Source organism: Antechinus flavipes, chromosome 2 (assembly GCF_016432865.1).
Source record: "Antechinus flavipes isolate AdamAnt ecotype Samford, QLD, Australia chromosome 2, AdamAnt_v2, whole genome shotgun sequence".
Lineage (NCBI taxonomy): Eukaryota > Metazoa > Chordata > Mammalia > Dasyuromorphia > Dasyuridae > Antechinus > Antechinus flavipes.
The window spans coordinates 163,008,761-163,033,094 of record NC_067399.1 but is presented as its reverse complement, the minus strand read 5'-3'; the positions used below and the strand labels follow the sequence as shown (position 1 = coordinate 163,033,094).

The window sequence follows — 24,334 nt, the reverse complement described above, 5'->3', positions numbered from 1 at the left end:
TCATTGCAGAGTAAATGATTTTAACTTTTATGCCCTCAGGACTGAAAAAAATCTATATACACAGCAAGAGGGATTTGACTAACCTACCAACTAGATTGTCCACTTCAGAAAAAGTACTTTCATTTTATTTATGATTTTACTTATGATCATTTCTATAATAAACACAGTTATAAATTACTTATTAAAGAAAATATAAAATTATATATATATAATATATTAAGTTTGGCAAAATATTTTACATTTATTATTTCATTTGTTTCATAAAACAACCCTGTGAGGTTGATGTTCACATAAGCTGGGTTTTATACATTAATAAACTTAATTAATGTAGATGAGTAAAGCTTTGGAGTGCTTAATTGATTTGACCAGCTCAGGTCTTCCTTAGCTTCAGGGTCTTTCCAATGATTTCTGTTGTCAGCTACATAAGTAACATAACACAACAATCAAGTTCTTATATGTGTCTCTTTTGCTGAATCATTGGACTCAATAATGCTCAAGTTTCTTTTGCAAAGTTGCAAAGTTTTTGAAAGAAAAGGCTTATAATATAGATTTTAGAGTCCATACTTCATAACTAATTCATCTTTCTAGAATACTTTACAATTTACAAAAACTTTTCCTCCCCAATTGTTATCACCATTTTTAGATGAAAAAATTAAAATTTGATGAATTTAAATGATTTAAACAGACCCATACATCTCAAAAATAGGATAACTGGAAATTAATGAGGATTTTCTGGCTTGAAGGCCAACATTCTTTTCTACTGTAGCACAAAGATATCATAGAAAGTTGAATGAAATTAGAAATTAGATATTCATCTTCATCCAATCCAAATTTGAATTTCATTAAAATATCAAAACCTCCTGAATATGGAGGAAAGCAAGATAGAAAAATGAAAAAATTTCAAAGATAATACATGATAAAAGTAGTAGCTTTGCCTGAATTACCTGGATATTACCTATGACAATTCTTCCTCCCAGTAGCATAGATAATTTAGGATTGATCAACATTTTAGCCTTTTTTTCAAAAATTACTTTTTTTAACCCCCAATTGTTCTCAAAATCTGTTGCTTGTTTCACAGCATATGATTAGTACTATACTTCTGGCTTTTATTTTCTTTTCCTTTTCATGATAAAGTCATAAATATCACATTTATTTTATTTTCAATTATTGCTCTTAACAGGACATGATGATGACTCAATGAAGAATGAAATGAAAATGGAGATTGAATCCCAGAGCTCATACATGGAAACAGAAGGTATTTAATCCAAAATATGTAGAGATCAATGAATGAAATAAATCTGTGAACTGTGACTTCTCTACTTCTTAAGGTTTTTAGAATAGTTTTGTCTGGGAAATGGAGTTGTGCTTCAGTATATCTTTTCAAAGTTGTAAAAATCAGAATTCTCAGGTTGGAGCCAGAGTTTTCAGTAATCCCTGCTTGTTCACTATTTTTCTCATCTCATTCTTTTCAGAACCTTTCTCTAACCAAGAAGATACCACAATTGTTCCAAAACCTGAAGTTACTGCAGCCACTGATGACAAAGAAGAAAAGGAAAAGGAAAAAGGTAGGAATGCTCTCAAAACTAAGTCTTCAAAGGTATGGATGGACTTCTTTTTGATTCTTGCTTGGATTTCAAGCATCAAAGCTATTCTCTTGTGTTTTTGATCAGAAAACCCAAATATTTTTCTAACCCTGCAACAATTTTCAGAAGTGGATTAAAGCCCAAAAGTAGCACAAAAAAGGTAATTTTGGAAATATTTTTTCCAGGTGGTATGAAGATGTTATTACTCATTTGGATTCAATCCAATTTTTGAAATGATACCATTGAGGGTGCCTATAAGAAGTGGAAATTATATAGCAGAGAAAAATCGAGGCAGAGAAAATTCAGAAATGGTTTTAAAACAAAAACATTAACCTTTTCTTATTGATTTTATACTGTCTGCCTCCATATCATGCTGATTAAAGGAGCAATTTATGGAAAATATGCACATTATGTGAACTTTTTAAATTGCAACATTCTTCTCCCCAATATTGTAAAACCATAATATTGACTACTGTTGTCAGTGAATCTGAAAATGACTTCTGAAGACATAGAAAGGAGAAACACATTTTAACAAACAATTTTTTTAAAAGCAGTTAAAGAAGCCAATATTTGGATTGAAGATAAAAATTCATAGTTTCCAATGAGTTTTTCTTAAACTAAATAATCTCTGATGAATTGAGTATTTACTTCTCCTTTTACCAAAATGAAAACTTGCTTTTTCAAAATTTAAAACAACTTTTTGAGAAAAACTACCCTTATGATCACATCCTTACTGTTACATTTAACACTTAATTGCAAAAGACATGCAAAATAGTAACAGCATAGGTTTCCTCTTTAGCAACACAAAGATCAATATGGGTTGCAAATTAAAAACTAGACATAATCTTTATTGTACATCGACTTCAATACTAAATATAGTTTCTTAATGATGAACCCTTTTTGACAGCTACATTGACACTAACTTAATTGCTAAGCCATGTTAGTAATATTGACATTTTTTTTCACTGTATATACAGGTTAATAGAAGCAGCTTCCTTCCTTTGCACACACATGGGGTAATAGTGTTCTCCCCACAGCAAATCCCAGTTGAGACTAATTGCTAGTCATGTTCATAATATGGGGGGTATATTTTATTACTGACAAAGATAATAGAATTGATATAACCCTTCTTTCTAATCCAGGTAAATGATATTGCTTGCTTGTTTCAACTGCCTATCTGCATTGTAAGATATGGGGATACATAGCCATTGGAAATGACATACCTGTTTGGTTAATTTTACATTCCTAGTAATTATTTACATTTTATATTGTGCCTCATGCAAAGCAAATGGACAAAATATACTTCAAACTATTTATGCATGTAACTGTATAACTTTACTGTCCCCGATAGGCAGATACTTCCATTTAGCACATTCTGATAATTATATTTCACCATCTGTCCTGCCTACTCTTATAACTCTTGGTTATCCTGGGGCTAGGATTCTATGTGGATTATCCAGTTCCATTATTTCTCTTCTTCTCTATTTTCAGTATTTTACTACTTTTCAGCAGATGATAGTACCTAGCAGAGAGGGAAAAGATTGAACAAATCAATATAATTTTCTACTTGTTAAGAGCTAAAATAAAAGGTTAACTCATTTGATTTTTTTATGATGGGTAAGCAAAAAACTATGATTTTCAATTTGTTATATTTCCTTTTTATTAATATTAGGTTTAGTGTTAGAGTTCAATTGTGTTCGTTTAAGAAAGGGGTAATTTTCATTTTAAATTAGATTTGAAGGTAGGATTATTATGATTAGAATAGTGTTGAAGGTCATTTTAGATTCAGGGTTAGGATTACATTTGAGGACTGGGTTAAAGTTAAGATTAGATATGTTACAAATTTATGTTGCATCTATCTTTAATAGTATTACGAAAACATTTCACTCTGGTTACTTTATTTGTTGTGCTCAAATTCAATTTAAATATGACTATCCTTTTTGAATAAGCAAGAGAAAGGCCCCAAAATTATACCTTCAAACATTTATTAGATCCACATTCCCTTGCCCCCAATTAATTAATTATTTTATCAATAAACTATAATTCTGGATTCAGATGTTCATTTCAGATGTTTCATAACCTTGAAGATACATTTAAAAGTAGGTGTTAATTAAACTCTAAATCCAGACAGGAGTATAGATTTAGAGATAATAAGAAACTCAGAGATCACTGAGCCTAATACCCTTGTTTTATAGAGGTATTAAGTGACTTAGCCAGGGTCAAAATGCTACTTAATATCTGAGGTAGCATTTTTAAACTAACCTCCTCCTTACTCCAATTCTAGAAGGTGTTTCCCATCTTCACAACAGATCTTAAAACTCTGGAGGAAAAGAGCATGGAAGGCAAACACACAGACACACACACCCCCTCCCTCCCTCTTATCTTTCCTCTCTCCCTCCTGTGTTCTCTCTCTCTCTCTCTCTCTCTCTCTCTCTCTCTCTCTCTCTTTCTCTCAACAGTTTTCTTTATCCATGAAATTCATCATTTCATCATTGTCCATAATCCTCTGGGGGGAAAAAAAAACAAACAAAAAAAAACAACCCTAGATGGATCATGACTAGAGCAGCACCAGAAAAATTTTAGTTGAAATCTTTCCTCAAATATGAGTTGTGACTCAGCAAGCCACTTTAGCCATTATTATTATTGCTGTTATTAAAACATGGAGAAGTCATTTAGCTTTTCTTGACCTCATTTTAAGATGAAGAAATTAAATTTAATGAATGACCTCTAGGATTCCTTCCCCAGAATATGATCTATTTATGAAGCCATGGTTTGATACTCTGCACCAAGTTTGAAAAAGACTAACAATACATTTTTCTGATCCAATATTTAATTTCTTCCCTATAGGGAATTCCCAGAATGGAAACTACCTCCATTGATAGAAATCAGTAATACTTCTGCAACTTCTAATTATAACTACTTGTCTAAGACTCTAAGAGACTCATCTATTATTAACATAAAGCTTGTATTTATCAGACAAAAGACTCAAACCTCAGTCTCTCTAACTTTAACATTATGCCCGTATATCCCTTTCACCATTTTACTTAGCTGTATATTATTATTTTTAAACAAACAGGACTTTCAGGGAGGGATAGAAGAGAAAGAAAAAGACACAGATTTTAAAGCTATATATTTAAGAGGCAGTTAGGTGGATAGAGCACCAGCCCTGGAGTCAATAGGTCCTAAATTCAAATCTAGTTTCAGACACTTACTGTGTGACCCTAGCCAAGTCAAATAACCCTTCCAAAATAAACAAGAAAAAAAAAACCCTCAGAATATACATATATATATGTATATATGCATACATATATATATATATAAACCTTTATATGTTTTAGAAGAATGGTAAGTTGTATATAACAGATTTGCAATTTTATGTACCATCATCTTTTTTTTCTATTTTATTATAAAAATACTTATTTTCTTAAGTTTAAAATAAAATAAATTAATAAATAAGTTTAATCTTCATTATTTACACTTTCTTAAACCCAGAGACAATTAACAAAATAATAAATCAAACTCTGATTTATTGCAATTGCCAATTTCTAAGGTATGATTGCTCAAACTAACAATCTCTCACAAGCTATTAGAGCTGGCTCCAAAATATTCCTCATTTAGTCTGTTGAGCTAAAACATGTTTTCTATCCTTAAAGAAGAGACTGGAGATTTAATTTTAATTTCACTGAAGAAAGGCACAACTATTAGAATTATTTTTGCCCTCCTCTGAAGGGTATTTAGTTAGTCAGTGAATAAAAATCTTCTGCAAAAGGTACAGAATATATTCCCTAGTTTTGTATACAAACTCAATGTCTGACAATAAATATTAAGAACTATCCTTATCTTCACATGAGAGAAAACATGTATTCTGCTAAACTCAAAGATATCCTGTATGGTTTTTTTTTTTTTTTTTGAAATGTTAGATCTATTTTACTTTAAGATTCTTTCCATGAAAAATAAAATCTGTTCATTTAAATTCCATACAAGGTAAGAAATTTATAGTCTTCCTTTCAGTTTTGTTGCATTTTAAAAGAAAAGTATATAGGTAATCTTTCCAACCCATCTTCTATAACTCCCAGATCTATCCATACAGATGCTACAACATTAAGTCTGAAAGTTAGCTATATCACAGGATGGATCTTGAAAAGAAGCAGGAAATATGCAGCAATAATTCATGCTGATAAAGTCACAGTGGCACAATAAGAAAATCCCTGGGAGACTTGAACAGAAACAAGTTCAACTGACAAAAAGTTTGGTATTCAAATATAGTCATTGTCTTTATGTAGCTGAAAGTCATTGTCTTTATGTAGCTGAAAGTCCACCTCATAAACTAATCAAGTTAAGTTTGTCCCATCAGAACCTACTCCATGTTTGAAAAGAAGTAGAATAAAATAATTGAGGTTAATGATTGTAAAAGAAAGAGAATAATAAGACAATTTTATTTAAAATGAAAATCTTATCTGATTTAAATTTTTTTTATTTTTAAATCACTTTCATTTCTATATGTATCACTTTATCCCAAAGAATGATTAGTTGTTACACACACACACACACACACACCACACACACACACACACACACACACACACTTATATATCCTGTATGTTCTAGCCAGAAATTCTAAGTCTCCTCTGAGACTGATTCTTTTGTAAAGTCAAACAAGGCCATTTTTGACCTCAATTCTTACCTAGTCTTTAATTACTGAATGGGTGTTTTCAGACAAACTGGACCTAGGAAAAACCTTAGGTTAAAAAGGCCAAAGTCTCCCAGTGCATCCGGAGACATGTTTGCTCATTCTGACCTGTGCCTTGCCACTAGATCCTGATGTCTCTGTAGAAGAGTGAAGCTGATGATTTTGCAGATCTGTGCCTCATTTCAATCCAATTCATTTGCAAGTCAAGACATAATGCCATGTTTTTCTTCAAGAACAGAGGATAAACAACATTTTTTTTATAAATACATACACATATATATGTGTGTTGTTTATGTTGTATATATGTATAAATACACATAAATATTTCCTTTCTACAGCCCTCCATATATCCTATTTTCTATCTTTCTTTATCTTTTTGAAATATATGACTCTCTGTGAGATAAATGAGTCAAAAAGTATGAATAATTTAGTGGCAGAATTACATATTGCTTTCCAGAATGGTTGGATGAATCCACAACTCTACTAACACTATATTAGTATTAAATGCATTTCTACAGCCTCCCTGACATTGATTGTTCTAATTTTTGTCATCTTCACCAATTTGCTGGGTTAAAGTGAAATTTTAGAGCTGTTTTACTTTTTTATTTCTCTCTATTAGTGCTTTGAAGCAAATAAAATATGGTTATTAATCATACTATTTTAAATATGAAATAGGCATTTTAAATTTTTCTTCATATTTTATACTTGGGTGCATTTTGAAACTTTAGTTATAAGGTTTTTTCTTAACATCTTTTTGCTGTTGTTTTAAGTGGCGTATTTTTTCATTATATTCATCCAGTTGATGGAAATTTATACTATATTTCTAGTTTGTTCTAGCCTTATTATGTTCAGCTCATTAAAATGAGGTAGGCCAGGGGTCTTTCTTTTTTTCTTCCAGAGGAAATTCGTAGCACAATAGATAGAGTGCTGTGTCTGAAGACCAACATTGAAATCCAACTTCAGACACTTACCAACTCTATGACTTTCAGCAAAGCACTTTACTTCTGCCTCAGTTTCCTCAACTGTAAAATGGGGATAATTGTAGCAATTAGTTCTTAAAGTTATTAGAGTGATTAAATAAGATAATATTTGTAAAGTAATTAGGTAGTACTTGCCACATGATATGCATTTAATATTTGTTTTTTTTTTTTCCTTCCTTCTGAATGGACTTGGACTAGAAAGAAGAGACTCATCAAGGAGAATATATTATTATATCAATAGTTCAATATATCCAATACTTGTAGTTTCATTGATGTTGGAATCCCCTTCACAAAGAGCATGTTCAAATCTGTCTTTTACTTAGATTTCAAAGAACCCTGTGAGTCTGAGACAGATTAAATTACTTGCCATGATCACACAGCTATTAAATATAAGAGCCCAAGTATTCATGACTCTGTCCACTTTGCTAATTTGTCTTGTATAAGACTGTATTTTCTTGGGATTTACTGCTATTTAAAGGCTTGCTCTCCACCTAAGAATGTGAAGTGCCTCATGTGCCGCCTCATATGAAGGAAAAAAGAAATCTTTAGTCCAAATAAGTCTCTACACATTCTCTGCTCACGAGAAGTTCAATTATCATCTCCATTGATCTTAATCCATAGTGGGAACATCTTTCTCTGCAGTTCATTTGATTACTGCTCCATCTCCCCGTGAACATGGAGACAGTGAGCCCTTCTTTCTCTGCCCCTACCGATCAAGTTCATTAGGGATTTATTATGTCTACAAAGCACCATTAGATAGCCCCCAGTGTTTTCCATTATTAATGCAATTCGTACAAAGCTGACAAGGCTCTTTTTTTTCTTTATATACTTTAAGAGTAGTGTTTCTTAACAGCAATTTGCTCAACTTGCAAAATCAGTGCACTCCAGTTCTCAGCCTAGGCTAGGGCCTGAAGAGTATTTTGGATACATCCTTGCCTTGTGCCAAATGTTGTCCTCGCTCCCTCCTGATTAATGGACCATTCTCCTGGCCAGCTCTAATTCCAGAGAACCTATGTATCCCAGAAGAGAGTTGGAAACTACCATCTTTCCCAAGTGACTCAGGTTTGAGCAATGTCATACTTTTTATAGTAGTAATGCCATCATTAGTTTTCAGTTTTTTCATTGTAAAAGGCCTTTCTTTTTTTCCCCTGGCCTTTCTCAGAATGTATTCTCTGGCTGAAATTTGTCAACTAAAAGAGCAAATAGCTAGAGAAAATAGTTCAGGTGAAATTTTCTGGTCCTTTTTCAAGTGATATGAATGTTTTAAAAAATTATCCTTTTTAAAGTACCAAACTACATCCCTCCTGTGAGTTGTTCAGTTCTGTTAACATGAGGAACAATTTTTTTTTCATCTAAACTGACTCTGGTTCTTGTTGACCTGTAAACCCTTTTTTTTTCAAGAGCAGAATCAGTTAATTTATACTGTTCAAGATGAGAAACGATTACGTGAATTTCATGATAATAACTTAGAATACACCAACATGTTAAGGACTTGGGATTTCATTTGTATCCCTCCACCAGCACAGTCCACCATGAACCACAATATGTTAGAAAAATAGTAATTTAAATTCATGTTATGCTTTGTGATTATGCATTTATAATTTTGCCTTAGTCATCTCATTTGATCTTTACAACAACTCCGGGAGCTACATGTAACAATTCTTCCCACACTATTATGAAGGAACTAAGATTCAGGGAAAAGCTAAGTGGCTTGCTGAAGGCCACCCTGCTGCACTTTTCCAATTTATACCATGGATATTAAATGTGTCTTCTTTCTGATTTCTAGATGCAGGTCCACAAATGTGAATAGCAGACCTACAAATGTGAAGAAACAAAACTTAGGAAAAAAAAAATCTAATGCTTATTTCCATAGTAACAGTATAGGAAAGAAGAAAGGGAAGAAGAGAGGGAGAAACGATAGAGGAAAGAATGAAGAAAGGGAAATAGGGATGGAAGAAAAGAGGGAAGGAAGGAAGGAAGAAAGGAAGGAAGGAAGGAAGGAAGGAAGGAAGGAAGGAAGGAAGGAAGGAAGGAAGGAAGGAAGGAAGGAAGGAAGGAAGGAAGGAAGGAAGGAAGGAAGGAAGGAAGGAAGGAAGGAAGGAAGGAGGGAAGGAAAGAATGATTATAGTATGTTTGGGGAATCAAAGTTCACATATAGAATATTTAATTAATACTTAATCAAAATATTTAGCTTATCTTTAAGCAGGCTGCCTTAAGGAAGTCCTGAGTTTAAATTCAAGTTCAAAAGGGGCAAAAAAAAAAAAATGTAACAATAGAATTGTATTAAATAACTTCAGACATTTAGTACTTGTGTGACCCTGAACCACTTCTTTAACCTTCTCTCAGCCTCAGCCTCCTCATCTGTAAAGTGGTGATAAAAATAGCACCTATTTTACAGAGTTATTGTGGTAATCAAATGAAATAATATATATCAAATGAGATAATATATGTAAGGTTCTTTTCCAATCTTAAAGCACGATACAAATGCTAAGTATTATTATTGTTGTTGTTTTATAAATATAAGTAATGAAAATTCATGTTCATCTAAATACATTTTTCTCATCTATTCCACCCCCTCACACAATTGTCTCTCTGTAATATAATAGTGCAATCTTTTCCTTTTGCTGTCTTATTATAGTCTTGTTTTGTTTATGTATGTGAGAGAAAGAGTGTGGTTTTTTCCCTTTCTGAGACAGAAGAAACAAATTTAGCAACTGATTGTATTTCCAGGGAGAGGATAGATTTTTGACCTATGGACAACAGAGTGTGAACATGTTGGGAAGGGTTTGGGGGTGGGACACTAGACAGTGAGCACATGTTCTCTTTACTCGATTTCCAATTTTCTCTCTAAGCCTGTAGCTCTCTGAGCCTGTAGCTCTTCCTGTTGTGCAGTGCCACTGGTTGCAATCTCTCACCATGTGCTTAGTTATTTCATATTGTAAACCATAACTAGTGGAGATGAGGCAGGATAATCTGATTACAGGTGACACAGTCAAGTATGGTCAATTTACTCTAATAACAAACCATAAATTTGAATAACAGTAGGATTCTTGCCTGGATCCTGTTCCAGGCACTATCCTGTAGTTATATAACTGGCAGGAACCATAAATCCCGATTTTTGAAAATAGTGCTAGTGACTCAAATAGTGAAATAAATCTAGCAGGTAGATTTCATTCATCATAAAATACTCTCACTTCAGGTTCTGGGCTCTAAGCAGCAAAGGCCATCTTTAAGTTTCATTGAACTGTTCTGTGGCGTAAAAAAAGAACATTGGACCAGAAGTCAAGAGTCCTGAGCGCTGTTGCTGGTTCTATCATTTATAATCTGTGCAACCTTGGCCAATCCCATAAACGCTCTAACTCTCTGACATTTTTAGATGAGGTATTCTTCATCTGTATATGGATATAATACTATCTCAAAGTTGATTGTAAAGAGAGGATATAATTTTTCAAAGTACTATTATATTTATACTGCAATGCACTATAAAAATATAAAATATTTATTGGAGATAGTATGGCACAGTAGAAAGAAGGCTGGCTTTGAAGTTTTAGGATCTGAATTTGAATCTTATCTCTGATACTTTCTTCATCACACTCTATATAAGCTTGAAGAAGCCACCTAATTTTCTTGGGCCTCAATTTCCCCATCTGTAAAATGAAGAGGACAGAAAGAAGGCCTCTAAAGTTCCTTTCAATTGAAGAAAAATGAACCTGTGTGTGTGTGTGTGTGTGTGTGTGTGTGTGTGTGTGTCCAGTGTAGATTTGTGAATTCTGGGGTTTTTTAATCTGGAAAAAACAGTAAAAATCATAAGTTTGAAGATATAGGTTAAATATAATTTATTAGTTATTAATATAGAAGACATGTTTAATTGATAACAAGAAGATTCAGTTAAAGAATTTTTTTAAATGGGAGACCTTCTAGAATTATTTACAATCTTTTGATTCTTTGTTTAAATGAATATATCTTGAGTCACAATAACAGGACTTTATATTTATTAAAAAAAAAAAAGTCATATAATAACAACATCTAGAAAAGGGTTATAGACTTAAGACAAACACAGAACTTAATTTTAAGGTCACTGAAATAGCCCAACCTCCTTATTTCAAAACTGAGGAGATGTGGAACATAAAAAATTAATTGTATTGCTTTACATCCATTGGAATTCTGCAAATGATCTTTTGACACCGACAAAGTCACTGTACCTCTCCCTACTCCTCAATCTCCTTGTCTCACTGATTTAAGCAGTTACTTGCATTGAATTGAATCATAGAATCCATTATGGAGCCAAGATGAAAATCTACATTTCTGTCTTTTAGCCAAGTTCTCATTCCATGTGATGTTAGTGTCTTCAGATAGAAGAAAGGACAAGATAATTTGGAGAAGAGACAGAGAAAAGCTTTTCTTCTAGATCCTACGTATAAGATTTCTTTCCCTCAACTCCAAGCCCCCAAGAATATATTGAAGCAGAAATAGGAAATCTACAATGATTATTCCTTGTAACAGAAGCATTTTCTGAAAGGTGCGGGGATAGAATTTGATCAAATACTCTAAATTCAAATTCAGTTAGTGAAATGACTCTTCATCCATACCTTAGAGGTTCTTGTCCATATTTTTTAAAAATTTAAATTGGTGGTAGTGAGCTACTATACCATCCAAATACTGTGGGGTATTTACTATAGTGTGGTTTATGCCTAATTACCTCACTTAACTCATCAGATACAATAATTTCCAGAACACCCTAGAAATGTAAAAGGTAACCACATATTGCTTTTGTATCTGATTGTAAACATTCCATTTTTCTGTGTAACAGCAGGAGAAAGCTTAATTTCTTTTCATTACTCTTTATCCATCAGGTGCCCTCATTCTAGCCTCGGTATGGAAAGAACAGGTGGGATAAGCAGTGCCCTGAATGTTAATTATTTTTTCATTTCATTCACTGCAAGGATTTACCTTTCACTATGTTTATAATCAAAATAGAAACAATTAAGGATCTTGTTGCTTAAATGTTTCATGACAGTCATTTTATGACATGTGCTTTGATGATACCAAAGGAGAGAGAAAAAGAGTGAACATCTGAACAATGGTGGGGGCTCTGGTGGACTGCCTGTGATTGCTTTTTTTTTTTTTTCATTTTATCATCAGCCTAAAAAAGAAAGGCTGTCAAAATAAATTAGCCATTTTTCTACCTAATAAATATTGTCCCTTTGTTAGCACTTACATTTTTGACACAGCCTTTCTACTTATTTTCCAGAGCTGTTATTATAGTTTATTGGTCTCATTTTATAATTGAAATTCATAAAAATTCTGCTGAGAATTTAAAACCATACAAGAATGTGAATTTTCTTATTCAAGGAATATTTTCATTGAGCATGTTTATTTTTCATATATCATTACTGAAATATCCAAAAAAATAAGGCATTTGGTACGCTTACACCAAATTTTATCTCACATTTAACTATCCACATGCTTTTAGTCATCCCTTATTTTGTAGAAAAGTAGTTGTGCCCTAATGAATAGAATGGAGATAGCAAAAGAGTGAGGGAATAGGAATCAATTTGATTTGTGTTCTGTCCTACCTTTAACATTTATTTGCTGTTTGGAGTGAGTCATTGAATCTCTTTGAGCCTTAAGCAACTCAACTAAGACTGTATAGAAACTAAAGGTGGTTTATAATCTGTACCAGTGAATAGAGTTCCCATGCTAGGGTAATTATAAATCCTTGCTGCTGCTCATGATATGATATGATATCCAAGGTTATGAAATATGATGTGTTTTAGCCAGGAATAATGCACTTTTAAATATGTAAACTATAAAATAAATAGGATCCATATTTTGTATTCTATCATTTTGCCCATTGACACAAAACTGCAAAGAAAAGGAATCTTTGGAAATATATGCAATCAGAAATCAGAGCTCTTCTAAAGCAAAAGAAAAATATTTTACCAAGGTCAGTGGAACAAACTATATATCTATTATAATATATGTATATATCTACTTACATATATAACATATGCACATGTGTATACTTTAAGTGATATGTCATATGTGTCATATATCATGTGTTTATGCATAATACATCACCTTTATTTATATCATATGATATATATAATATTCTGATATATATCTATACATATTATACATGCTATATATTAGACTTTATATGTTTATACATGATATATATTAATCTATATAAAAGCACCTTTCTTTTTTCCTAAGCTTTCAACTCTTGAAGGAAGAAATCAATATTAGAATGATGGATTATATTTGCAACATCACAAGTTCGATCTAAGAATTGACATTTCTATGGTTCTTTGAGCTTTACTTTGAATTCATTATCTATTTTGATCCTCACAACAACTTTATGAGATAGCATAATATTTATTTTACAGAAGTAGAAATTGAAGCTCAGGCAGGTTAAAAGATTTGCCCATGGTCCTATATCTAGGGTTAGGATTAAGTGTCAGAGGTGGAAATTTGAACACAGGATTCTTCCAACTCGAAGTCCAAAACTCTTTTAATTAATTCTCCCTTAGGACTTTGTGATGCCCAGGTTAAGGATGCCTGGAAAGCAGTGTTTCTTGAACCAACTTGACTTCTAAACACTTGGAGGTTTAATAAATTCTAGAAAAAAATATTCCAGAAACAAAGGGAAATTGGAGGAAATTTTAAACAAAATAGAGTAAACATTTCATTTTTGCATTTGGGGAAATAACTTATGAAACATTTTTGAAACCTACATAATTGCGCATTCAGTATTTTTGAAAGAAAAAAAAATATCACTAACATCAACGATTCTCCCACACACACATACACAAATTCCTGTTCATATCATGGGGAACAGAGTTCTTCAGTGTTCAGTTTGGAAAATGCTATTCTAATGCCTCCTTCATATATGGTACTACTATAATAGCAACATCTCTTTTACTGAGTTTGTATGCATTTCATTAACAATGCTGATTATGGCTATCATTCTAGTCCAAAGGATGTTTCACTATCATTGTGAAACACCGGAGCTGGCTATATAGTTGGAGAAAATGAGTTGAGTATTCTGAACCTCATTTAGAAGGTAAAACAGAACAAAGAATTAAAGGCTTAAAGGAAAGATGTAAAGGGAAAAGTCATTATCTTCTGTCTTTCAAAAAGGAAAGTCAGAATTAAAGAATGTGTCCAAACTGTAGTTCCAAAGGAGGGGATATTGAAAAAAAAAAAAAAAAAACCTTTAATTAAGCCTTCTCTGAGGTACCCCCTGCCCTCTTTTCTTTCCTTCCCTACCATTTGCACTTTAGTAATAGTCAATCATTATAACACATCACATATAGATATGAAATGTATATGTATGTATATACACACAAAACCTTCTTTTAAAATATCTATAAAGTCATGTGGTTTGACTAAGCTGCCTTCTAGCTCTAACATTTTAAAAAATAATACATACTTCTACCCTTCCTTGCTTCATTCGTGGACCTTGCCCCAAAATTAAAAAAAAAAAAATTCCTTTGCCAAAGACCTTCAGTTGAAACTCTTTTCCTGAACATCATATTTCTATGTCCTTCCACATGTTCTGAAATTATTCATGTACAGTAACTAGGATCATTTATTTCCTTTAATTGAGCTATCAGCAGAATCTATAAAAGCTTAAAAGGGAAGATATCTCCCCACTTTTTATTTTATATTTTGGATTCTCCTAATTATAGAAAAAAGGAGGAAAAACAGCAGAAGTGGTGGGAATAGGAGTGTGGGAGAAGATAAAAAAGAAAATATATAACTTGATTGGTATGAATCTAGGCTATCACTACTTCCATTTTGGTAGTTATACTAGTCTATATCTTCACAATTAATTTAAAATGGTTATATAATCAGAATATTAAAAATTAGAATAAAAGTAGATCATATACTTTTCACGTATATCAGGAGATGAATTTTTTAACCAAAGATTAGAAGCCATTACAAAATTTAAAAATACAATTATATTTACATGAAATTTAAAAACTTTAGCCAAAACAAAATTAATGTATCAAGATTAAGAAAGAAAGTAGTTGATTGAGGAAGACAGTCTTTGTATCATATATCTCTGATAATGGTTTGGAATCATGTAAACAACTAACAAGAATATATAAATGAAAATCAGAAATCATTTCTCAATAAGAGTGATCAAAAGATATGAATAGTTGTCAAAAAGAAGAATTACAATTATTAGCAATCACATGAAGAATACTCCAAATCACTAATAAGAAAAATGCAAATCAAAATAACTCTAAAGGTTTCAAGTTATACCCAGAAAATCAGCAAAGATGACAAAAGTGTGATTAGAAGACTTGTGGGAAGATGGGAAGATTAATGCATTTTTTGGTAGTGCAATGATTTAGTATAACTATTCTGGAAAGTAATTGGAATTATGCAAATAAAGTGATTAAAATGTTCCTCCCTTTGTCCAAGAAAGCCCACCTATACACACACACACACACACATATGTATGTATGTATGTACTTAAGATGTCATTACCTAGAATAATAATAATAATAAACCAAAAATAGTTATGGCAGCACTTTTTGTGATAGCAAAGAACTAGAAACAAAATATATACCTAATGACTGGAGAATAGCTAAAAAATGTTGTAAATAAATATAATGGAATTTGGGGGGGTTATAAAAAATAGCAAATATGATGATTGCAAAGACTCAAAGAAAGAATCGCGTGAGTTGATGCAAAGTGAAGTAAGTAGAGCCAGGAAAGCTATATGCAATGACCACAACAATGTAATTGAAAAGAATAATTACCACAATACAACTGAAAATTAATAATGCAATATTACCAAGAATAAACTTGACTCCAAAAAAGGGGGAAGAAGAGTTTAGAAACCATTTTCTCCCTTGTAGAAGGGAGGGAGAAAGGGTCCTACAAGTGCATAGTAGTTGTTTACAATATGTCTGAGACTAAAGCTTGCAGAGATTTTTTCAAGATTTCTTTACTCCTCTTATTTTGAATTTGTCAGCTTATTGATTCTACAGTTTAGTTTGGGGAGTTTGTTTTTATTTTTCCTATTTTATTAACATGTGATTTTAAATATATCATTTTCTTATTTGGACTATTATCTCATTGTTATATTTTTTGCATAATTGGCAATTATTTCCATGATTTGGTCTTTAATAAATTCATTGTTCATAATGTCAATATTAAAATCTTCTGAGTACTCTTCATTAATTGTTATTTTTAATTGTAGAGTATATATTTACTGTTTCTGTCTTTTTATATTTATTTATGTTTTTCTGTATCATAACTCATAATCTATTATTATAAAAGTGCTATGTAATGCCACAGAAATTATATTTTTCTGTTGTTCCCTTTCAAAAGATTCTGTGAGTCTTTCAGATCTAACTTCTCCCAAAGCATGCTTAACTATATATTTTCATTTTTATCTTGTGGTTAGATTTTTATAGCTCTGAGAAGCCAAAAATTTTCTTATAATCATTGTATTATATCTATTTTTTTTGCAATTCAGTTAACTTTTCTTTGCTGAAATTAGATGCTGCGATATTTGGTAACTACCACATGTTAGATGCTTAATAAATGTTTATTGACTGACTGAAATAAGTTAGCAGTGCAGTTTAGAAAAGATAATCAAGTTATTTCTGAGTATCCTATTTTTAAGGTCAGCCATTTTGAGTTGTATAGAATTTATGTGTGGTTTTCAAAGTTCCTTCTTTTTTTTTTTTTTTATTCTGTCAAATTTTCTTCCACTTTGGCAATTTGATTTGTAATCTCTTTTTTCAATAGCCTCTCCTTTAAAGAAATTCTCTATTGTGCATTTCAAGTTTTTGTTAATGTTGTTTATTAATTGTTCATTTAGATCTCTTATTTCTGACCTATTTTCTATGTCAATGACTTTTTTTTTAAAGTTTTCTTTTTGGAACCATACTAGTGTTTTTTACTGTTATTTCATGATCTCAGAGAAATTAGCCCAATTCTCTTTTTCACTGGGGTGTTTTGGTTCTTTTTCCCTTATAGTGTAATTCTTATTCACTGTAACATTCTTTTTTAAAAAATTATTCATCTTGCTTCTGTCTTTATGAGTCTTTTTATGTGTTTTCTCTGCTGTAGGAGCTAGACTGATACCTGGCCTTTCTTTTTTCTGTTTTTTTTTTTTTTTTTTTTTTTTTTTTTTTTTTTTTTTTTACCTTTCAGCTTTCTTCTTACATTCCTCGTAGCTTGTCTCTGGTTTCTCTCATTCTTTGTTTCCTCCCTTTCCATAGTTACATAAACCCCCAAAGCTCAATTCCTTCAACTTGAGAGGAAGGGATTGAATCAGCTCATCCACCACCCACACTAAACTCTAAAGAGACTGACCTCCCCTAGATTTCTATTTTTCTTTCCCTCAATCATGGACATCTCTTTCCCTTCAACTGACTATCTTTCTGTTTCCATCTCCCAAATGTACTTCCTTTATATAGCTGGGTGATAGCAAAGTTTTCCCCATCTTGTGAAGGAAAGGATGGGGAATCAGACTGAATCCCTGCTATGAGTGAATTTGGCAGAGCATGCCATGGTCACATTCTTAAACATAAGCCTTTGAGATTGCTGGTGCTGGCTAAACCCAGCACATAAGGTGTCCTGATTACAAATGGGAACGTGAAGTTCCCAATGTTATTTTAAGATACTTTTGCATTTTCCAGTGTTTCTGTCTTCCTACTTTGAAGATTCATTTTAAATTCTCTACCTTTCATATGTACTTCCTTTTTGAGATTAAATTGGAAAAATACTAGAGGTTTTAAAAAAATAACAATATGGAAATCTCTAGTTATTTTATTGATCACATTTTGTTGATCACATTTCTCACAAATAAATTATCACAATAGCCATCTATTTGATCACCCAAGTCCTGGTCTCCTTCCTTTACAATTCATCCTCTACATACCTGTCAAAACAATTTTCCTAAAGTTCTGTTCTGAGCATGTCACTTTCCTGTTTTCCAGTGACTTTTTTGCCTCTTAGACAATATATAAGCTTTTTGGATCAGCATTTAGACTCATTCAGCCTCACTCCAACCTATCTTCCTTGACTTCACATTACTAATCTTCCCACACTATATTCAGACCAAATGAGTGTATTTGCTTTTCCCCAAAACTGGCTTTCATCTCCCATTTTATTTATTTATTTTTTTGCTTAGGTTGTCCTCATGCTTAGAATATATTTTCTTCTCATCAACACCTCATTTCAAATGCCATCTCCTCCAGGAAAATTTTCCTATCACCCCTAGTTGGTAGTTTTCTTTTTGGATCAACTTATATTTAATTATGTTTAGAAAGTATATTTCCCAGTAGAATGTAAGTTTTAGAGACTGAGAAAAGACTTAATGTAGAACTATGGAGGAACTATTTTTCAAGTTATGTTTGTTTGTATCCATCCTCTGGTTTTTATTATGAGTTGAATTGAATCCTCTTGGTTAATTCTGTGCTCAACTAAGACCTGAAGAAGACAGGTTTTAGGTAAAGCATTGTATTTCATAGTGATGTTTTATAACTGAGAACTGTATCCAATGTTGTTGCTTTTATCTTCTTGGGTCCTAGAACCAAGCCATCCTCTTGCTTTTCATGTATCCATAAGCTTTGAATATGCTTAGCATTTCCCTACATTTGTTACATAGGAGGAAACTGGAATTCAGTGAAGAAATCATTATTGCAATACAGATGCAGCTGGCCTCCATTTTACAAATGAGAAAAGTCAAGATTTTTACTGGTGAACTCACTTTCCTGGGATCACAAAACTGGGAATTATCTCATTCTGATCTTCTGATTCAAATCCCAATATTCCTTCCACTTATGCCAAGTTGCCTTGGCTTTGATCCAGAGAGTTTAGAAACCAAAACTACAATGTGATGATCAGAAAAAATCGATGCAGATGTTATTTTCACCATCATCCATTTCAGCACCATCTCTCTTCCTGATTTTCTCTGGATAAACCTCACATTTTCTCATTTCCAAATTATTGTTCCAATGAAAACTTGTCATTTAGATTTCAGTGAAAAAGAAAGCTATCAATACCAGGACTTGAGTACAGTGAAATAGGGTACAACAAAAATCATTGCTACTTAGAAACTATACAGACTCTGTATTCCAGGATGACTGGCAACAGGGCTTTTGGAGGTATTTGGCTCCATGCATTAGATGGAGATTTGAATGAACAGGTGATCACTACAAAGGAGAGCCAGCATTGAACAGGAAGAGGTCATAGTAGGCAGGTGGAGGCTCACTTTAACAAGAGTCTGGAAGGAGTCAAAAGGCAAAACTCCAACAAAACAGGTGGGTAGCAGGTGTCTGTCCTGAAAGGTGGGCTGAAATTTGATATTGGGAAAATCTGGCTGCAGGCAAGAGATTGGGTCAAAGAACTGGCAGTCAAGGAACCTGGCAGATGATAGTAAGGACCAGGTTACATAGGTAAGGTGCAAATGCCCAACTCTGATCCCTAGAAGGATTATTGAGATTTCAGTGGGATTTTAATGCCTCAAGATCTGGGTCAATTAGATAGGAACTCAGGTCCAGGGTAAACAGAACAAAACTATAGAACTAGGTTATATAGGAACCATCTTGGAGAACAAGGTTAGAGCAGACTCAGGGGCAAGGCTAATTTGGTGTTAATCTTTAAAGGGTTAAGTTCATTCTTCCATGTGTTTTTCATCCCTTAGAACTCTGGAAGCCAAAGTCCGGGGTAGGATGAACCTTCTAGGTCAGGGCTTAAGTGACCTATTTGTGAGAACTAAAAACATGTAGGTCAATGAGCCAAGCTGGGAATCAAAAGGAGGTCCTCCCCTTATTTACTTATCTGTTTTCACTATTTGTCTTAGGCTAGCTACCAAGAAGCCTTATTCTTTACATGCTTTCCTTTATTCTACTGAACCTAATGCTCTCCCACACACATATGCACACCTTACAGAGTATTAAGCATAGCTGCTTGAGCTAGGCAAGCAAAAAGTTTACATATTTTTCCCCTAAAAAAAAAAAAAAAAAAACATTTTTAAGTCTTCTGATGCTCAATGAGCAGGTCCTTAATTGGACTTACTTATCAGAAAAACATGTTTCCTGCTGAAACTGTTGTTATTTTCAGTTTCCTGTTGAGCAGAAAGTAATAAAGGAACCCACAGAATATTTTACCAGTAGTTGAGCCCTTTCTTCAACACATTAGAAGAAAAAGGATTTTATAAAAATGAATGTAGAAAGTTATGTAGATTTATTCAAGCTTCAATAAAGATGGGGTCTGCCTTGGCAAAGGTTGTCCTGCCTCTGATAAAATTTGCCAAAGAACATAAAATACAGCATATAACTTTTTCTCTACTCGTAGGATGTCTGAAAAATAATGAAAAAAAATTCAAAAACTACCTGGTTTCATGAAAGAAGTTATTTGATTTAGCCAATACCCATCTGATTTAAAACAAAACAAAACAACAACAACAAAAAAGACCTTTGCCATCCAAATTCCAAAATTGTCTCAGCTGAATTTTGGATGATTGGAAAAAAACAGATGAGACTTAACAGGGCCTTTGGAGGACACAGTCCATAAGCTGCTCGCCATATTGAATAAACACCTGGGGCCTTCATTTGAAACCTAAATGCAGGCTGTTCACCTGGATTGCCAAGTATAACAGAAGCTAGTCTCTGGCTGGCTGCATGGTGGAGTATTTGTTTCAACAAGGCTCCATCTGCAGAGCCTTGGAGAACCACAAATTACCTGAGAGAAAGAGAGGTTGTTTGACAATCAAGCCAGGGAGTTTTCTTTCTCTGCTTCCCATAAATTAGTGATGATTTCTAATTACATGGATTGTTTTCTTTCACTTTCTGCTTCTGTTGCTCTCCGACGCTGAGACCGCTGTTTTCTGCCTCTGTCTCTCTTTCTGTCTCTGTCTCTCATCTTTTGGTGTTTTGTTGTCCTTTTTCCTGGGCCCTGTTGTTTTTGCTTAGCCACCTAAGCTTGTTTTGCCTGCTTTCACAGACATTCCAAGCAGTAATGGTCTCATTGACCCAGTAATTAAAGGAATCCTGTACCTTTTCTCTGGGCCTAGCTGCCCCCTTTCTTCTCCCCCATTGTTCTCGGCATAACACCACTAGCAGATGGTTAGAGATTTTTCACCCGTTCAAAAGCTTTATGTTTTTCCCATCTCATCAAGCATGTCTCAGCCAAGCGTAATTAGCTTAAGGCTTTTCAGCCCCCACGGGAGATCGGTTAAAGACCTGAGCAATTTCAATAAAGAGCTTGAAAAGCAAATCCTAGAAGACTGGGCATATCTGCAGGAGAGCACAATATTATTTAGTGGCTGAGATTTTTGCTTCTCTGTCTCCATACCCACCTCCCTCCAACTCCCTATTCACTATAAGCTTTTTAAATTCTCAGAATATTCATGAGACCTCCTGGGCTTTTAGTCTGTGTTTGACTAGATATAGGTTAGGTGGGGATATTTAAACCGTCACAATTCAGGTAGGTTAAAAGGTTCAGTTACTCAGAGGTTTAATCTTAGAGTTTCCATGGGGCCATCCTTAATTCCTGAAAATAGAAAAGAATATATTCAGAAGATTTGTCTTTTTTCTTCCTTTGGCTCCTAGAAACATTTTTTTGAATTTTATTTACTGTTGAGAGTAGTTAAGATGAAGACTATATTAATTAACTTAAAAACAAATTTGTATCTTGTTTTGTGTGGCACACCATATCTTCCTGTATACATAGTTATCCTCCCTTCCAAAATCTAATTCACACTCCATACAACCAGCAGAAAGTGATGGGGTGTGCATATATGTGTCTGTTTAATTTGAATTAATTTTTTTATTCAAATGAAGTAGAACTGCACGTAAATCTGTGAAGCACAGATTTTGTGTGGGATGTCAAATGAGGGAAGCTTGCCCATAATTGAATTATGTGATATGTGCTTTGCTTATGCCAGTAAAAAGAAGGACCTGGGTCTCAGGTGTTGGGTATTGGAACAATTAAGTGCCTTCTCATTTAGAGATGCAATGAAGATAAACATTTGGGTAAAGTGGAAATTATTAGCTATAAATTCATAACCATAATTCCAGATAAAGGAAACCAAATCAATTTTTTAATGAAAATAAAGTGTCTTTTTTTCCTACCAAATGAATTAATTTTATTCCCTTTGAATAGACAGAAATGAATATTCCAAAATGTCTAGACAGAAATACACAGATAAAAACCCACATCTACTAAATACATTTGAACTACTAAACTTTATAGAGAAAGTTTAAAAGAATAATATTGCACTTGGAGTCAGGAAGACCTGATTACAAATTCTACTTCAGACTAGTTTAGTTCTCAAATTCTCAGTTTCCTCAACTGTAAATTGGGGATAATAACACAACTTGCTATCAGATGATAACTATTTGTAAAGTGCTTTTCCCATTAGATTATGAGCTCCTTGAGGGCAGGGACTATCTCTTGTGTCTTTTTTTTGTATCCCCAATACTTACTGCGTGCTTGGCACATAGTAAGTGTTTGAGAAATGTTTATTGATTGATTACTTAAAGAACTACATAGATGCTATTATAGAAAGTGCCAGAGAAAAGACTTTTGGACTAGATCTCACAAGAATCTGAATTATCATTGTTATCTATAGAGGATACATTAATATTTGTAGTATCACCTTGATTAAACAAAGATATAACTCTACTGGGCTTGGGGGGGGGGGGAAGGAAAGAGATCCCTTTTGAAGAAATGTGGCTTGAGGACTTTTTGGGAGGGTAGCTTTTTATAATTATTGGATTTGCATAGAAAGATCATAAGTTTACAGTAAACTGATACTGTTCTTTTGAAGACATTCAAATCAATGAAAGAAGAAAGCTGTCCAATTCGAATTACTCTGTTGTATTGACCCAAAATGTACCTATATGTATGAGGTTAAAAAGGAGGGAAAGGAATTGCCAGGGTGATTGGCAGTCACTTTAAAACCGTAATTTACAAGATGCACTCAGGCATAAGGACTGCTAGCAAATTGAAAAGCACAGAAATGTTCACTTTATTCTAGTTCAACAGATACAGCAACGCCTCAGTTAACTAGAATGCGGGGGGCTGGGAGTGACAGTAGCACTTGAATAATATATTTTCTCATTAATTGTGAATTAAACAGAAAACCTGTTTTGTTTTCGCCCTTGCTAATGAAGAACTTTCTGAAATAAATGTTTCCCTCTTAGTGACTTGAAAGTTGGGGGTCAACCTTTAGTCTTGACCAGATAGATAGAATTTCTGAAGCAAATAAGTAGATGTCATGATAAAGAGTGTGCACCTTTTTTATAAAAGAATTTCTGAAAGTTCCTTGTAACCTAAGCCTATCCCATAGTAATGGGAATAATGGGATTCTTTCTGAAAGAAAAGATTTTTTTTAAAAGCCAAACCTATGATTTCATTCACACAGAATGATTAAGCGGCGTCTATCATTGCAGACTGTACCAATTCTCCAGCAGTCTTAGAGAGCGGCCTGAAGCACCGAGAGGTTAAATGAATTACCAAGATCATACAACTAGTATGTGTCAGAGGAGGGATTGAATCCAGAACTGTCTCTCTCTCCAAGTATAATTCCATATTCACAATGCCAGTCTGTCTCTTGGAAGTGAAAGCCAAGGTCACCTCTGCCCCTTATGAAACATCAAAGTAGAACTTTGACACCGGGCTGGTGAGATGGGATAATCTTGCTTTTGTGAGAATCTGACTTTCAAAAACAATGTCAGTGGAGAGCAAATTCTGACAAGTCCCACCAAGCTAGAAATATAGAAAATTTATCTGAGACCATAACTATATGTATATATGAATATATGCATATAATTATACATGCAAATATATATGAATACATATATATATATATACACACAGATATACACAAACATATATATTTGTTGTTGAGCCATTTTAATCATGTCCAACTCTGTGATCCCATTTGGTATTTTCTTGGAAATATTACTAGAGTGGTTTGCCGATTCCTTCTCCAGTTCATTTTAGAGATAAGGAAACTGAGACAAAAAGGATTAAGTGAGTGGTCCAGGGTTATACAGCTAGTAAGTACTAAATAGGAAGAGATTTATTACCAAAGGGTT

At 33.2% G+C, this 24,334-nt stretch overlaps 1 protein-coding gene across 3 annotated transcripts in view; it reads left to right on the top strand.

Moving 5' to 3' along the window:
• MACROD2 (mono-ADP ribosylhydrolase 2) overlaps positions 1–24,334 on the top strand; it is a 2,209,416-nt gene that overhangs the window by 2,124,709 nt on the left and 60,373 nt on the right. For all 3 annotated transcript variants that reach the window (XM_051975902.1, XM_051975903.1, XM_051975901.1), the window contains 2 exons: positions 1,181–1,255; positions 1,473–1,565. In XM_051975902.1, the coding sequence (XP_051831862.1) occupies positions 1,181–1,255; positions 1,473–1,565 (168 nt within the window). The remainder of the gene's footprint in view (positions 1–1,180; positions 1,256–1,472; positions 1,566–24,334) is intronic.